The sequence below is a fragment of the Heteronotia binoei genome, chromosome 21 (genome assembly GCF_032191835.1).
Source record: "Heteronotia binoei isolate CCM8104 ecotype False Entrance Well chromosome 21, APGP_CSIRO_Hbin_v1, whole genome shotgun sequence".
Classification (NCBI taxonomy): domain Eukaryota; kingdom Metazoa; phylum Chordata; class Lepidosauria; order Squamata; family Gekkonidae; genus Heteronotia; species Heteronotia binoei.
In genome coordinates, this window is record NC_083243.1 from 79,173,169 (window position 1) to 79,191,248 (window position 18,080).

The 18,080-nt window shown below is 46.9% G+C and overlaps 1 protein-coding gene across 1 annotated transcript in view; it reads right to left on the reverse strand.

The window, feature by feature from the left end:
* INO80 (INO80 complex ATPase subunit) overlaps nt 1-18,080 on the reverse strand; it is a 135,776-nt gene that overhangs the window by 12,168 nt on the left and 105,528 nt on the right. Inside the window, exons 33-34 of the mRNA XM_060263311.1 lie at nt 5,355-5,510; nt 4,861-5,020 (exon numbers count right to left, since the gene is read on the reverse strand). Of these exons, the coding sequence (XP_060119294.1) occupies nt 4,861-5,020; nt 5,355-5,510 (316 nt within the window). The remainder of the gene's footprint in view (nt 1-4,860; nt 5,021-5,354; nt 5,511-18,080) is intronic.

The following is an 18,080-nucleotide window of genomic DNA, read 5'->3' on the forward strand; positions in this document are numbered from 1 at the left end:
ATCTTTGACTGCCTTTCTGGGGTCAGAAAAACCCTGTCCAAGCTGGAGTTGATCTGAACCCCTAGATGTGTCAGAGACTGGGAAGGTTAAAGCCAGCTCTTCTGAATGTTTATCACGAACCCATGGGATCTGAGGGTCTTTATGGTCAGATCCAGGTCTCGTTTCGTTTGCTCCGCTGACGGGGCCTTGACCAGAATGTCATCCAGAAACGGAAACAGAGAAACCCCTTGTAACCAGAGGAGCGCCACAAGGGTGACTAAGAAATTTGTGAACACTCTTGGCGAAGACTTTAAGTCAAAGGGCAGGGCTCTGTACTGGTAATGACACCCGTCGTAGGAGAAGCGAAGAAACCTGCGATGTCCCTTGGCGATAGGGATATGAAGGTAGGCTTCTGACAGATCTATGGAGGCCATGAAGTCTCCCCGTTGGACAGCCAGTAGTATGGATCTCAGAGTCTCCATCCGAAACTTCTTTGTAACTACCGACTTGTTCACCCACTTCAAATCCAATATTGCCCGAACGTCTCCGTTCTTTTTGGGAACTACAAAGAAGACTGAATATGTGCCTTGAAATTTTTCCAACTCCGGGACCGGTTCTATGGCTCCTATCTGAATCAGATGGTCGATGGCCATCAGCAAGGTATGATGTTTCTCTAGAGACTGAGCTCTCTGTACTTCCAGGAAATGGCGTCGTGGAGGTGAATAAAATTCCAGGGAGTAACCGTTGATAACTGTGTCCAACACCCATCTGTCTGAGCTCGTTTGATGCCACACGTGGGAGAATCTTTGAAGCCGTCCCCCTATCCGACTTAGGTCCAATGGACCCGCCCAGTCATGCTGATGTAGGCTTCTTCTGTCCCTTACTGGGTTGACTTTGTTTTCCACCAAAGGAAGCTCTGCTGTCTCTGGTCTTTGGTTGCCACTTTGTTCCGTATTGCTTGAAGGGGGTTTGTCTTGAGTCTCTCCGATTTCCACGAAAGGACTGAAATCGTTGTCTTGTTCTGTTATCACGTCTCTTGGAGGGCAGTACTTTTTTCTTATTCCTATCCTCTACGAGGTATCTATCTGGGCCCTCCCCAAAGAGTGAGGCCCCTTTAAAGGGAACCGCAGCCACTTTAGCTCTAGCTGAGGGGTCCGCATCCTAATTACGTAGCCAGGTATTCCTTCTAGCCGTCACACTGGAGGCCATGGCCCTAGCAGATAGTTGAACTGCTTCAAGGGTAGAGTCTGATGCAAAGGCAGTAGCTAGCGTAATATTCTTAAGTGAGTCCTTAACATCCTTAGGCAGATCCTCCCTCTTAGCTAGATCAGAGAGCCACATGTATGAAGCCCTACAGAAGAGAGACGTGGTAGCTGACACTTTAAAGGAACTAGCAGAAGCTTCAAAATCACGACATAAAGCCTGCTCTATACGCTTGTTTGTCGGATCTCTTGGCATCCTATCTGCATCCATAGGCAGTATGGAGTTAGAGGCCAAACTGTTGACAGGGTCATCTACCACTGGTAGCTTCAGCCTCCTGGTCGCCTCTGGGATGAAGGAGAAGAACTTAGAAAAATTTGATGAAACCGTCTTAGGCTTGGCTGGATGTTCCCACTCAGATCTGATTATAGAGAAGAACCCAGAGGGCTAAGGAACCTGTAGAGGTTTTGAACCTGACTTGGGAATGATATCCTCTATTGCTGCAGGGAACTCAGCATCCTCCTCATCCTTAGATTTTGGAGTATACTGTATCTGTAAAGTTCTAATAACTTTTGGGAGTAAGCGCAGGAAACAGTTTGGAGTGAGCAGAGGCTGCCCCCTCCTCTTCCTAAGAGAGTTCCCCAGTATCTGGTGACGAAGAGCCATCAGACAAGTCAGAGTCCTCTTCTTCTTGATCAGAGGACACGGGATGCAACTCAAACCTACTGCGCTTGGGAGGCCTTATGGGAAAAACTTTCCTTTTCCTTATCTACCTCCCTGTGTTTTTGTTTGGCTACCCTCTTAAGTGAAGGAGTTGGGGTGGCCGCAGAGGCTGCCTGAACCTCTTTTTTTTTTACCAGCTCTTTACCAGCTCAAGCAAGAAGATTAGATTTAGCTTCATCTGCTGAGATATCAGTCTGATGATCTTCTGTCCCCTCTTCCTGTGCTGGGGAATCAGCCAACTCCAACTCACCTGTTCCCTCCTCCAACATTGCTCCCATGGGAAATCTAGTGGAGGTGGCCATCTTAGAATGAGTGGCCCTATAGAACACAAGAAGCATATGCAAAATGGCTTCCATTCCCGCCAAAAAACCTTCCCCCCCCACCAGCATTAACCTGGTTTTAACTCCCTTTCCCTTTCCCAGGGGCCATATCAGATAGGGCCACCCCTCCTGAATGCAGGAGTAAATTTCAGGAAAGACAGCAGGAAAGAAGGGAGTGAGGGGTGGAGTGGGGGGGGGAGGCTGAGAAAAAGGCGTCTGAAACCCAGAGACCTTCAACTCCCATCAGCTTGAGCCGCGGGAAAGGGGCTTGGGTCAGGTCTAAAGACCTCCTCTCCCCCTAGGGACCCTCCAGAGGGTCCCCCCCTTTTTCCAGGCTTACCGCAGCTTCGAGTTCCCTTCCAGGAACTATCGCACCGATCGCGCTGTCTGCGGTGCTTTGGGAGGGCAGCGTGAAACTCACGAGTCCTCTCCCTTCGTCCGGCTCCCCTCTGAGCCTTCCCTTCGATTTGCTGCTCCGCAGGCCCCTGGGGTTGCCGGAGTGCCTTTGCTGGGAGCTGAAGGGGAAGATCGGTTTACAGCCCCAGGCACGCCTGCCGAGCTGGGAGGAGGCTGGAAGATGAAAGGGCGCGAACGCGTGCCTCTGGAGTGAGGCTATTCAGGCGCTCTCTTTCAGTGCAGGAGGAATTGCTCCCTCGAAGAAAAAACAGCGGCTGGACTTTTCTCCCTTGCCAGGAGATTCCTTTGCCACTGAGATCAGGTAATTAATCATTGAACTTACATTCCTTTTTTTTTTTTTTAAATTTCGGGTCAAGAGCCTCAAAGGGCTCTAAAGCACGTCCTGCTTCGATTGCAGGGCTAAACAAACTGACTTCTGAGGATCAAGCGCCTCCCCTTCGGGTCAAGTTTGTTAAGCCCTGCAATCGAAAGGGAGGAGCTATAATCCCAAGAGTGAGGACTGGCCCACTCCTGGGACCACTGGAGAACATGAAGGTTCTTTTTACCACATGTGGTGGACTTGTGAAAAGGCGAAACAATTTTGGACAATGATTCAACAGGAGATCTCGAAAATCTTGGGTTATAATATTAAGAGAGCACCAGATGTCTTTCTGGTGGGATTACAAATGGAAAGCTTTCCGAAGCAAGACAGAACATTGTTGTGGTATTTGCTTTCAGCTGCGAGAACACTGTATGCGCAAATGTGGAAGCAGGACAGAATACCTGAAAAATGGGACTGGGTCTTAAAGGTTCTTAACTGGAGTGAAATGGACAAACTTACTAGAATCCTAAAAGACAATAACTTGGAGAAGTTTAAAGAAGACTGGAGTAAATTTCAAAGTTACGTGGAAACACAATGGAGGGTGAAGAGTCATTTAGTGGTTTATGACAACATTAACTGAAATTTAAATGATAAAGAAGATTTGTGATTAATGAATCAGTAGAATATAGTTACATGGTAATTATGCATATATGAGTTAAGATAAAATGAAGACAGCTGGAATTCCGGAGTTGATTTTATAACTTTGGGTTTTGTGTTTAATAAGCATTAAGTGAATTATAGAGAAAGGGTTGGGGAAAGATAACTCTTTGTGTAACTCTCTGTGTAAAAATTTTATAATGGTGAAAAGATATTTAGTAGTGTATGACAACATTAATTGAACTTTTAATGATAAAGAGGTATTGTGCTATTGTGATAAAAATATTAGTAGAACATAGCTACTTGGTAAATATATATATATGAGAGTTAAGATAAGACTAAGATAGAGGGAACTCTGGAACTGAATTAATAATTATGAGCGTTGTGTTTAATAAGCGCTAAGTGATTATTAGAGAGAAGGTTAGTGAATGATATATATATATATATTTTCTTCTTCTCTAAAGATTCTATAATTGTGAATTTACCTTTAATATGCTTTTAATTTGTTTTAAATACCGGCGGAGGTCATGAATAAGAGTGGGGGGGGGAGGAAAATATGTAATGTATTGGAGAAGTATATTTGAATTTGAATAGATGAATGCATTTCAATATATTGCAAAATAAAAGTTTGGTGACAAAAAAACCAAAACAGAACTTCACATAAAGTAGTCCATGTAAGGAGCAGTGTTAGTATGCAGACACAAAATAAAACAGGAGTCCACTGGCACTTGAGACTAATAACATTAAGTCCAGCATGAGCTTCTGTGAATCAGAGCTCACTTTTATCAGACGCATAAGTATACATTTGAAAGGCCAAATGTATTATATTACATTTATATGAAATTTAATATAAACTAATTGAACTGATACATGTACATTCATCTGATGAAGTCAACTCTGATTCACAAACATTCATGCTAGAATAAATTTTGCTAAAGTGACATTGGACTCCTGGGGTAGGGGAAGGGGACATACTGGGCAAAGTACCAGCAAGTTCATGGTTGAAATGATAATTGAACTAAATCATGGTTAGCTATCATGATACTTCAGCTTCTAAATCTTACTCAGAAATAAAAGCATTATACAGTGGATGAAGAAACACATCAGATTTCAGTTAATAAACGAATATGAAGGATACATTTTCTCTGTACTGCCTCCTGCCCTGTCCCTAGGCAAATTCCAGTAATAAATAAGTAATACAAAATGGAAATCACATTATGATATTCTTATGGCACGGTCTTACAATGATAGAAAACTACTAACCATTCATGTTGTCAGACACTGAGCCAGTGATGGAAGCAGGAGAGTTGGTGGCTCTTGACTGAGGTGCTGAAGAGGCTGGATCATCTACAATCACCAGCATGTCATTGCTGCTCTCATCAGGAGGGATGGAACCCATGTGCAATTCACTGCTGATGGAGATCTAGACCACGAGAAAATACAGACCTTAAAACTTATGAATACATTAAATATCCATCTTTCCCCCAAATCAGCCTGCAGGGGCCACGGAACTCTCACAGCCCAGTATTCCATCCAAGAAGTACCTTTGCTGGTTCTGTGCTGAAATCATCACCCACATTTACTCATACCCTTCAGCACAGTTGGGCTATCAAGTTGAAAAAATGTCCTATGCCCAGGTGTTTCTAGCAACTAATGTGCCCTGGATTTCTTGAGTAGTGAATTTCAGGACTTCATATCATTTAGAAGAACCCAAACAGTTCTGAAATAGCTTCACGATGGTATAAAGAAACTCTTACCTCACTAAAAGGGCTAGGCATAGCAGAATCTACACTAACAAATGACTCATCTCCATCAGCTGAGAGATTAGAGTTATCTGCAGATGGAACAAAAGGAATCACTAGATTCATGCCTTCTTTCTTTTTTTTCCCATCCAGCTCATCTTCCTTTTTCTTCTGCAATCCAAACAAAAACAACAAGCATCATAAGGTCTGGAAATATATGGGGGAAGCTAAAAATCAAGGAGATTAAGTGCCAGTCCACCACAATAAGAAAATTATGACAAGCTGCTCCAAAATAGTTGGATAATGCAATATAAAAGCAGTCTTGGTGGATCAAGACACAGTTCTGTCTAGTTCAACGTTGTGTTCCCAGATACTTCTTGAGATATTACAAACAGGTCTCTAAGACAACATCCTTCCCTCAGTTGTTCACCTCCAGCATCTGGTCTTCAGAGGTACAAACGTGGAAGTTCCATTAATGGCTAATAGATGTCAATAGTTTTATCTTCTATGAAATTGTTTAATACTTTTAAAAAGCCATCTGAGCCAGCAGCTATCACCTCATTTTGTGGTGGTGAATGACAAAAGCTTAATTTAATTATATTACACCAATAGTCTAACTGAAAATGAAAAACAATGTGATCCAATTAGTGACCCAGAGAATGAAACACTGGATTTATGGTGAAGGTTGGACTAGATGACCCTTGGAGTATCTTCCAGTTCTATGTTTCATCAATGAATTGTAAGGTATCATAGTATGGGTTGTGCCGCCCCCTTGCTCCGTGGGCAGGACATACAAATTTCTTGCAAAGGCTTCCACTATCCTGGGGCTTCCAGTGTTTTGCACTGAGTGTCACATGTATGACTAACTGCCCACAGGACAGAAGTCTTGGGTGTGTTCTCAATGCAAGGAGCTCCTGGTCCTCAGGGAACGAGTTCGTACCCTTGAGGCCGAGGTGACTGACCTGGAGAAGCAGAGAAAGTCAGTTAGGCACTTAGAAAAGTCTCTTGGGGACGTATTAGATGAGCCCCACTCTGAACATGGCAGCCTCATTGCTGCCAGGGAGCATGAGGGTCAAGAGGGAACCGGGCACTGTGCTGAGGATAAGGGGATTGCGCCCTCAGTAGGGACCTCTTCTTCAGTTGGTGAGTGGGTATCCTTTTGTGCCAAGGAACCATCCCTGGACAGGGAGAGAGGGGGGGGGGTCATGGTAGTTGGTGATTTGATCCTTAGGCAAGTAGACAGCTGGGTGGCAAAACCGTGTACTGACCGTATGGTGACTTGCCTGCCTGGTGCGAAGGCAGCAGACATTACGCGTGAAGTGGATAGGATGATAGACAGTGCTGGGGAGGAGCCAGTGGTCGTGGTGCATGTTGGCACCAAAGATGTGGGGAAATGCAGTCACGAGGTCCTGGAGGAAAAATCTAGACTGCTAGGCAGGAGACTTAAGACCAGGACCTCCAAGGTAGCCTTCTCAGAAGTGCTACCTGTTCCATGTGCAGGGCTGGAGAGACAGGCACAAATTAGAAGTCTCAATGTGTGGATGAGACGATGGTGTAGGGAGGAAGGATTTACGTTTGTTAGGCACTGGGATGCTTTCTGGAACAAGCGGGAGCTGTACAAAAGAGACGGTCTCCACTTATCCCCAGATGGAACCAGGCTGCTGGCGCTTAAAATCAAAAAGATGGCAGAGCAGTTTTTAAACTAAATCTTGGGGAAAAGCCGACAGGAGATGAAATATCTCTGTTCCGGGAGGACTCATCTCAAAGAGATGAAGGGTTAGCTGTTACTTTTCTACCAGGTAATGGATCAGAGTTGTCCACTGAGATGGTGACAAACAATATGGGCTGCCTGCCAAAGTGTCGAGGCAGCAGGAGGAAGGTTGTGGGCCTAGCTTGCCTGGAAAATTATAGATGTTTGTATACAAATGCTAGAAGTGTTTGAAGTAAAATTGGTGAGTTGGAATGTTTAGTGTTGGGGGAAAACATAGACATTGTGGGAATTTCAGAAACTTGGTGGAATGAGGAGAATCAGTGGGACGCGGTGATTCCTGGATATAAGTTATATCGGAAGGATAGGGAGGGAAGGGTTGGAGGTGGGGTGGCTCTGTATGTCAGAGAGGGTATACAGTCCAGTAAGACTGAGGTCAAAGAATTAGATTCCCTTCTAGAAATGCTTTGGGTCGAAATAGAGGGCCCAAAAGGAAATTTAACTATGGAGTTTGTTATTTCCCACCAAATCAAAAGATAGAGGACGATTATAATATGATGGAAGGATTAAAGATAGTGGCTAAACGTAAAAACTGTGTCGTAATAGGTGATTTTAACTACCTGCAGATTGATTGGGTCAATTTGTGTTCAGGTCGAGAGAAAGAGATTGAGTTTCTAGATGCTCTCAATGACTGTGCTATGGAGCAAATGGTCTCAGAACTTACCAGGGGTGGGGCGATCCTGGATTTGGTCCTAAGTAATGCTCAAGACTTGGTGAAATATGTAAAAGTGATCGCACCGCTTGGGAGCAATGACCATAACGTTATTGATTTCACCATTTTTATAAATAGGGAGTTGCCCCAAAAGACCAGCACAACCACGTTTAACTTTAAAAGGGGTATATTCTCTGAGATGAGGAGGCATGTGAAGAGGAAACTGAAAAGAAAGGTAAATACAGTCAAAACCCTTGGGGAAGCTTGGAGGCTATTTAAAACTACAATCCTAGAAGCTCAGATAAAATACATACCACAAGTTAGGAAAGGCACAAACAGGTATAAGAAAAGGCCTGCATGGTTAACAAACAAAGTAATGGAAGCTGTAAAAGGTAAGAGGGACTCCTTTAAGAGGTGGAAAGCTACTCCAAGGGTGGGGCCAGACGGACCACTTAAAGCGAGACGAAAGAGCCTTTTTCTGGACCGGGGCAGAAAAATCTGACGTGGTGGCGTTCACATGAACGGTCGTATAAAGAGTTGGTCCCGTTAGTGAAATGCAGTTGATCGATCACACGGTGATGGTGATTTTTGGGAGGGGGGGGGGTTTCCACTGAACATGTGCCCAACTGCTTGGAGCTGGGAAATCAAACATTGCTTCAGCGGCGGGGGGGGGAAGGGGGAAAGTTTCCGGAATTAATGTTGCCGATCCAAACCAAGGCACTGGCAGGAATTATTTTCCTAGAAATTGGCAGTGACAATGATATCTTGAAATCCTCACATTGAAAAAAAAGATTTTTTTCCTGTTCTGAAAAGTGGGATAACGTTTTCCCCCCCCTCTGATCCTGTGTTGATTGGAGAAGCAGAAGCATAATCTCAGATTCCCGGATGATCTGGCAATGCGCATGTCTGCTGAGGCTTTTTTTCAAAAACAAGGTGGGAGGCAGTATCGCGCGTGAGCTGTCCAAACAACAAAAAGCCGATCGTGTGCCGCTGTTTTGAAAAAGGGCCGGACTTTATGTACTGTCAAATTAATGTGCCATTCATGCGTAGCAAGCCTGGATGAGCCCAGGTGATGATCGATTGCCAGATGTGGCTGTCTGAACGAACACATTTAATCCATCAGCGAGACGGAGCTGTGTCGCCACTAATGGTACGTCTGGCCGCACCCCAAGTGAGATTAATAAAAGGGAACACAGGCTGTGGCAAATCAAATGCAAGACTGTGATCAGGCAGGCAAAAAGGGACTATGAGGAGCATATTGCAAAAAACATAAAGACCAACAATAAAAATTTCTTCAAATATATTAGAAGCAGGAAACCAGCCAGGGAGGCAGTGGGGCCCTTGGATGACCAAGGGGTCAAAGGATTACTGGAGGAGAGGGAAATGGCTGAGAAGCTGAATGCATTTTTTGCCTCAGTCTTCACTGTGGAAAATGAGAAGTGTTGGCCCGCTACAGAACCACTAACTTTGGAAGGAGTGTTGAAAGACCTAAGTCAAATTGAGGTGACAAGAGAGGAGGTCCTACAACTGATAGACGAATTAAAAACTAATAAGTCACCAGGTCCCGATGGCAGACATCCAAGGGTTCTGAAAGTATTCAAAGTTGAACTTGTGGATCTCCTGACAAAAATATGTAATCTTTCATTGAAATCTGCCTCCTTTCCTGAGGACTGGAAGGTAGCAAATGTCACCCCCATCTTTAACAAGGGTTCCAGAGGAGATCCGGGAAATTACAGGCCAGTCAGCCTGACTTCAATACCAGGAAAGTTGGTAGAAACCATTATCAAGGACAGAATGAGTAGGCACATTGATGAACACAAATTACTGAGGAAGACTCAGCATGGGTTCTGTAAGGGAAGATTTTGCCTCACTAACCTGTTACAGTTCTTTGAGGGGGTGAACAAACATGTGGACAAATGGGATCCAATAGATGTTGTTTACCTTGACTTCCAGAAAGCTTTTGATAAAGTTCCTCATCAAAGTAAGCTCGAGAGTCATGGACTAAAAGGACAAGTCCTCTTGTGGATCAAAAACTGGCTAATTAATAGGAAGCAGAGAGTGAGTATAAATGGGCAGTCTTCTCAGTGGAAGACGGTAAGCAGTGGGGTGCCGCAGGGCTCAGTACTGGGTCCCACACTCTTTAACTTGTTCATTAATGATCTGGAGTTGGGAGTAAGCAGTGAAGTGGCCATGTTTGCAGATGATGCTAAATTGTTCAGGGTGGTGAGAACCAGAGAGAATGGTGAGGGATCTATTGAGGCTGGGTGAGTGGGCGTCAACGTGGCAGATGAGGTTCAGTGTGGCCAAGTGCAAAGTAATGCACATTGGGGCCAAGAATCCCAGCTACAAATACAAGTTGATGGGGTATGAACTGGCAGTGACTGACCAAAAGAGATCTTGGGGTCATGGTACATAACTCACTGAAAATGTCAAGACAGTGTGCAATTGCAATAAAAAAGGCCAACGCCATGCTGGGAATTATTAGGAAGGAATTGAAAACAAATCAGCCAGTATCATAATTCCCCTGTATAAATTGATGGTGCGGTCTCATTTGGAATAATGTGTACAATTCTGGTTACCACACCTCAAAAAGGATATTATAGCATTTGAAAAAGTGCAGAAAAGGGCAACTAGAATGATTAAAGGTTTGGTACACTTTCCCTATGAAGAAAGGTTAAAACGCTTGGGGCTCTTTAGCTTGGAGAAACGTCGACTGCGGGGTGACATGATAGAGGTTTACAAGATTATGTATGGAATGGAGAGGGTAAAGAGAGAAGTACTTTTCTCCCTTTCTCATAATACAAGAACTCGTGGGCATTCAATGAAATTGCCGAGCAGTCAGGTTAAAACAGATAAAAGAAAGTACTTCTTCACCCAAAGGGTGATTAACATGTGGAATTCACTGCCACAGGAGGTGGCGGCGGCTACAAGCATAGCCAGCTTCAAGAGGGGATTGGATAAAAATATGGAGCAGAGTTCTATCAGTGGCTATTAGCCACAGTGTGTGTGTGTGTATTGGCCACTGTGTGACCCAGAGTGTTGGACTGGATGGGCCATTGGCCTGATTCAACATGGCTTCTCTTATGTTCTTATGTTATGTTCTTATGAGGTGCTCCATCTCTCTAGTTCATGTCTTTCCAAACTCCTAACAGAGAAAGAACCACCTCTAGACCACAATTACATACAAAAGAATTCTCCCTGAAGATCTGTACATGGAGATACTATAAGGCTGAAAAACAGGTGAGGAAAAACCTGATAATGTCCCTTTTGATTTAGGGAGTTCTTCCTATTTCTCTTCCACCAACTGAGATGGGGAAGGATACCTTTCAATCAACTGATGCAAAGAAAGCTTTAAATTAAGTTAAATGTTTCACTCTCCATCAGTAGAGGAAGGTATTCTTATACGGTATACTGAAAAGTTCTGTTAGTCCAGGGGGTGGAGTGCGGAATGGAAAAGGAAAGGAATTAAAGAACTACCATTTTAAGACATTGCTGTCTAAAATAGCCACAGCCAAGGCAAACATGTTTAGTTGGTAATGCCTCACCAAAGTAGAGGATGAAGCCCAAATGATGGAGAGGGTTGCATATGTAGGGGCCACTCTAGCAAAAAAAGACTAGACCTTTGAGACTGGTAGGAGATGTTGAGAAATGATGCATCTGGATAAGTTTTAAAATGGACAGGTTTCTTACCTGTAACTGATGATCTTCGAGTGGTCATCTGTGCAGTCACACATATGGGTTTATCCGCAGGATCGAGCCCATCTCGGAGAATTCAAAGCAATCCTAAAGCGTTATTTTTGGCGCGCCTTTCCCCTCGTCCCAGGGAGGGGGCTGCGACTGCGCATGCCCAGACGAGGGGGAGGCGGCCAACCCACTCAGTTTCTTCCCGCCGCCGGGTAGGTGTACAAAGTGAAATGATGTGATAGTCCAGCAGCGGGGAAGGCTGGGTGGGTATGTGTGACTGCACAGATGACCACTCGAAGATCATCAGTTACAGGTAAGAAACCTGTCCATCTTCATCGTGGTCTCTGTGCAGTCCCACATATGGGTGACTGGCAAGCTACCTTGCAGGAGGCGGGTGCTGGATCTGTAAAGAAGATCTGCAAGTTAGAGTAGAATAAGCAGAATAAATTTGTACTCACAAAGTCCGCAGATGACTTAGTCGAAGATTGATCTCAGCACAGCCTGCCCAAAGGATGTGTCGCGCCGGGCACGAACGTCAAGAGCGTAGTGCGAGGCGAAGGTAGATGGGGATGACCAGACCGCAGCAGCGCAAATGTCCTCCATCGGAACGCCCTTACAGAAGGCTGTTGAGGTTGCGACAGCTCTGGTAGAGTGAGCTCGCAAGTGCTCAGGTACGGGCTGCTTAGCCAGTTCATAGCATAAAGATATCGTGGAGGTAATCCACTTGGAGAATCTTTGAGTTGAGATTCTGGCACCCTGATTATGGGTAGCATAAGAGACAAAGAGTCTATTGTCCTGTCGGAACTGTTTAGTCCTTTCGATGTAGAACGCCAGAGCTCTGCGTACGTCTAGGTGATGCAGGGTGCGCTGGGCTGTGTCTGTAGGATTTTGGAAGAACGCAGGCAAGACGGAAGGTTTCCCAAGATGGAAAGGCGATACGACCTTAGGTAAAAAGGCAGGATCAGGGCGCAGCACCACCTTGTCATGGTGGAAAATAGTGTACGGAGGGTCCGACCTGAAAGCGCAGATGTCGCTTGCTCGTTTGCCGGTGGTGACGGCTACTAGAAGGGCAGTCTTCCATGTCAAAAGGTTTAAGGAGATGGAACCCATTGGCTCAAATGGTGGCTTCATTAACTGACTGAGGACCAAGGATAGGCTCCAAGCAGGTTGTATTTTGCGAATTGGAGGGTGAAGGTGAAGAATTCCCTTCAGGAAGGCCTTAGTGGCGGAGTGCGAGAATACAGTGGAGCCGTCAATGCAAGGATGGAATGCCGAGATAGCTGCCAGGTGCACCTTCAGAGAGGAGTGAGAGAGTCCAGCTTTGGAGAGTGTCAGGGTGTAGGATAAAATCTGATTGATATTGGCCGCCTCAGGTTGAAAGGAATGTAATTCCGCATACTTAGAGAAACGCTTCCACTTGAGGTTATAGGCCTTTCTGGTGGCTGGTTTCCTAGCATTGAGGATGATATGACGGACTTCTGGTGTGAAAGTTAGGAATTGATTCTCCATGCTGTAAGACGGAGGAGAGTAGGGTTGTGATGAAGAACCCTGCCCCTCTGCTGAGAGAGGAGGTCCTGAGTCTGCGGGAGGCGGAGAAAGAGACCGTGAGACAGCAGAAGGAGAGTGGTAAACCACGGTTGACGTGGCCACCACGGAGTCACTAAGATGCAATTGGCATTGTCTGTCATGATTTTCTGCAATACTCTCGTGATGAGAGGAATTGGCGGAAACATGTACAACATTAGGCCGTTCCAGGATTGCAGGAAGGCGTCCCCTGCTGACAGTGGAGACGGCTGGCCGCGGGTGAAGAAGCGCGGGCATTGAGTGTTGTCTTGCGTTGCAAAGGCATCTATGTCCGGCGTACCGAACTTCCGAAACACGGGAAGGAGATAACGGCGGTTGATGGACCACTCGTGATCGTTGATGGGATGTCGACTCAGCGTGTCCGCTTGAGCATTTTGGACTCCGGGTAGATGCACTGCAGATAGGAAAATGCCGTGGGCAATGCTCCAGTGCCATAGGCTCAAGGCTCTCTTGCACAGTCTGATGGAAGCAGTGCCCCCCTGTCGGTTTATGTAGAAGACAGTTGCAACGTTGTCCGAAGCGACTTGGACATGCTTGTTGTGGAGTGAGGGAAGAAAGGACCGCAGAGCCCTGTGGACTGCCATTAACTCCAGGCAATTTATGTGAAGGGAGCGTTCGTATTCTGTCCATTGGCCCTGTACGGTGAGCTGTCGAAAGTGGGCTCCCCATCCCCACTTCGAAGCGTCCGTAGTGACAATCGCCGAGGGAGGAGTCCGAGCAAAGGACATTCCCCTGAGAAGGTGATGGCGCACAGTCCACCATTTGAGAGACAGAATGATGTGAGCCGGGACAGTGAGTAAAGTGAGCTGATGTTGACGCTGAGGATGAAAGGTCCTCACGAACCAAAGCTGAAGAGGGCGCATATGTAGCTTGGCAAACAGGAGCACAGAGGTGGTGGCGGCCATGAGGCCTAGCATCCTCTGAAAGGTGAAAGCTGTCTGGGAGCGATGTAGAATGATGTCCCTGGCCAGAGACATGATGTGTTGTGCTCTGTCTTCTGGTAGATATGCCTTGCATGACAGAGTCGAAAGATGAGCCCCTATAAATTGAATGGATTGAGTAGGTGTTAGGTTCGATTTGGAGGTGTTGACTTGAAGGCCCAGAGTGGCCAGGAGGGACAGTGTCACGGAGACATCGGACTGGAGCTGTTCCTTGGAGCGTGAGACGACCAGCCAGTCGTCTATATAGGGGTAAATGGAGATGCGCTGTTGTCTCAGAGTCGCTACTACTACTGCCATGCATTTGGTGAACACTCTCGGGGCTGTGGAAAGGCCGAAGGGAAGGGCGCGGAATTGGTAGTGTTGATCCCCTATGGCGAATCTGAGAAATCTCCTGTGATGATGGCTGATGGAGAGGTGAAAGTATGCATCTTGGAGGTCTATCGAAGCCATCCAAGCTTGTCTTGGGAGCAACGGAAGGATGGATTGGAGTGTGACCATCCGAAATTTCTTGTGATGAATATGGTGATTGAGTTTTCTGAGATCTAGAATGGGACGCAGGCCCCCGTCCCTCTTTGGAACAAGGAAGTAGCGGGAGTAGAACCCCGTGCAATGGTATGGGGGGAGGACTGGTTCTATGGCCCCCTTGGCCAGCAAGGTTGCTACTTCCTGGATAAGATGGGGTGACGGAGGAGTAGAGATGAACCTGCGGTGAGTTGGGGTCGAATTGAACTCTATTGAGTACCCGTTTAGAATGATTGAGAGTACCCAGGAGTCGGATGTTATGGTTTCCCAGTTGTGGAAGAACGGCTGAAGTCTGATGTCGGTGAGAACGGGAGTCGGAAGGGAAGCAGGAGAGTCAAAGAGACTGCTTGTTGGTGGGTGTTGTCTTCTTTGAGGTTTGAGGGCGAGCCCTTTGTTGGAATGGCTGCTTAGTTTGGGTAGGCTTGCGTCTCCAGGACTCATTTTGACGAGGAGATCTGGACCGTTTGAAGTAATTGGGCCTCCAGGGCCTTTGTTTGGAAATGGATTGTGGCTGGGTGACTCCTAGCCACTTTGCTCGTTTCCTGCTATCGTCGACGTTGGTGAGTATGTCATCCGTAGTAGCATTAAACAGTCCTAGACCATCAAACGGTAAATCCTCAATCTTGAATTTGATATCCGGCTGTAGGGAGGAAGATCTGAGCCATGCGTGCCTACGCAGGGCGATGGCTGAAGCTAATGCCTTGGAGGAGCATTGGGCTGCATGACGGGCAGTATTTATCTGCTGCTTGCTCACTCTAGAAAGTTCCTGCAGGGCATGATTGGCTTGCTTTTGGGCAGCTTCCGGCAGGGCGGTGACCAAAGAACTCAGTTGTGATGTAAGGTTGTAGGCGTAAGCGGAAAAATATGCCATGTAATTATGGATCTTGGTAGTCGCAGTAGTGAGGGAGTAAATTTTTCTCCCAATGGTATCCAGTTTTTTACCCTCCTTCTCGGGAGGAACAGGGTGCCTTGTCTGTTTGGATTTAGAGGAAGAGTGGACGATCATAGAGTTGGGAGCTGGGTGACTAAAGAGGAACTTTGACTCTGGTGCATGCACCTTGTATAGCGCCTCAACTCTCTTGGACGTCGGAGGGACAGAAGCCGGCTTGTCCCAGGCTTCCTTTAGGGTTTCCAAATGGACTGGGAGCATAGGGAAAGAAGATCCCGTAGGGAGGTCTGCATTTACGAGGTCATAGACCACGTCAGATACTCTAGGGACGTCTGAAGTTAGCTTCACGTTAAGAGATGTAGCCATGTTGGATAGAAGGTCAAGGTATGACTTAGGGCCCTCGGAAGGAGAGAGGTCTGCCGGCTTGGCTATGTCTGAATCCGGAGAATGGAGGTTTGAAGCTGAGGAATTGGATGATACGGATTGTTCAGCCTCCGAGTCATCTACTGAGTCAACCTCTGGAGTTTTTCGGAGCTGCTCAGGTGCAGGAAGCTCCAGTGGAGGTGGTTGTGCCGGCTTGATAGGTGACAGCAGTTTAGGCCTGGGGTCACAGTGCTGATGAGGAGACTGGTCTCGGTACTGATGAGGAGACTGGTCTCGGTACCGAGGGCGGTCGCGCTCGCGGGAGTAATCCCTGTAATAAGCTCGTTCTCGGTGTCTGGAGTTTTCACGGGCCCGAAAGTCGTCTCGGGTGCGATGTCTGTAGGAGCCTTAAGAGGGCGATCTATAGTATCTGTGGTATCTGCGAGGAGATGGGGATCTAGACCTCGAAGGTGAAAAATAATAGTAATGGTCTCTGCGTCCACTTCGGGATCTATCCTCTCGGAGCCGAGGAGGCTCTCTCGGAGTCGAGGGGTTCCTCGTTAATGCCGGTGAGGTGATCGGTTGAAGCGGTGAAGTGATCGGTTGTAGCGTGGGGAGCTCACGGAAGCGTTCCTGGAGAGGAATCGGGTGCTGGCTCCTGGTCGAAGTCGGGGACTCGGTACCTAAGATTTGGTCTGGAGGTGACTCGTGCACCGATGGTGATCTAGAACTAATGCGCACAATCTCCAACGGCGTGATGGCCGGAGTCGAGGAGGATGTCGAAGCCGAGGCGACAGCCGTCATGGAAGGTCGAGGTGTAGGAGGCCTAATTATGACGACGGGTTCGAGGGGAGGTCGAAGCGCGGCGTCGGGTTCGAGAGTCTTATGAGCCAGTTTTTGCTTCTTGGGAGACTTCGGATTCGAGGAGTCCTTCGGAGTCGAGGTCGAAGGGTCCCTCGGGATCGACTCGGTACGATGCCGTTTCTTGGAGTCGTCAGACTTCTTGTGGTGTTTGCCGGATTTATGCTTGCTGGGAATCTGAGCCACGGAAGCAACCGGCTGAGTCGTTCCCTTCAGAAGTAGGGAAGACGACGATGATTGCAAGGTTGCGGCTTGCGCCATATTGGGGTGTAGAGAGGACTCTAGCAAATGGCTTCTTAGTCTTGCCGCGCGGTTTTTCCTCGCCTGCTTGCCGAACTGGCTACAGTGCCCACACGAGTCGGTTCGGTGAGCCTCCCCAAGGCAGAAAAGGCAGAGAGAGTGCCCGTCGGTAGACGGTAGTTTTGCCGAACAGCGAACGCACCTCTTAAAGGTAATTTTTTCTTTTCCCTTCCCTTCCATCCGCCTGGAAAGAGGGGGGGGGGGAAGAGAGGCCGAAAAAGAAGTAAAGAGAAAGGTTTTTTTTTTTTTTTAATAAAGATACCAGAATGAAGAGAAGAGGAATCGAAGAAGAAGAACGTAGATCAGGAACGGGAACGTAGATCAGAGAGGACTGCAATGAAGCGGGAGATCAGCGAGATAGGTGTTTTCTGGACGGCGGTAAAGAAGAAACTGAGTGGGTTGGCCGCCTCCCCCTCGTCTGGGCATGCGCAGTCGCAGCCCCCTCCCTGGGACGAGGGGAAAGGCGCGCCAAAAATAACGCTTTAGGATTGCTTTGAATTCTCCGAGATGGGCTCGATCCTGCGGATAAACCCATATGTGGGACTGCACATAGACCACGATGAAGATTATGCTGTTTCCCCCCGTTGTTGGGTTAGAATGTGATCAACAGGAATCCAGAGATATGAAGGCTATTAGGTGGATATGGGGAGTTCCCTGGACTTCTAATTTATGATAGACCCATTCCACAGGATGACTGGAATGACTACATATTGAAGATAGATAGGTGTCCTGGTCCTTGTGAAATGAAAAGTTGGTAAGAAAGAGGGACTGGTATCACCCAATCCTTCTAATGGTAGCAAAGCTAATTTCTGAGCCAAAAGAAAGATAGCTCTGAAGAACTCTCTGCTGAGGTTTAGGGCATAAGAAGCTACTCTGAATGCCTGAATTTCAGTGTAGCAGATCCCAGTGGCTCAAGAGAGGTTTGAATACATCTCTCAACACACTGTGGAGATTCCACAAAAAGGACTATGCTAAGGTTACTTCCCTTTGGAAAGGCTGCAACTGACCGTGTCTAACGAATGGGTGTTCTGTGACAGGACAGGGAACCCCTAAAGGGTCAGTAGCTGGCACCAAGGAAAATTGGTTCTGATGCATTCTATCCTGGAGGTAGTACATTCTATCCTCTAACACACCTGCAGTAGGTGTGCTGGTTTCCTTCCTCCAATTCTGCCAGTGG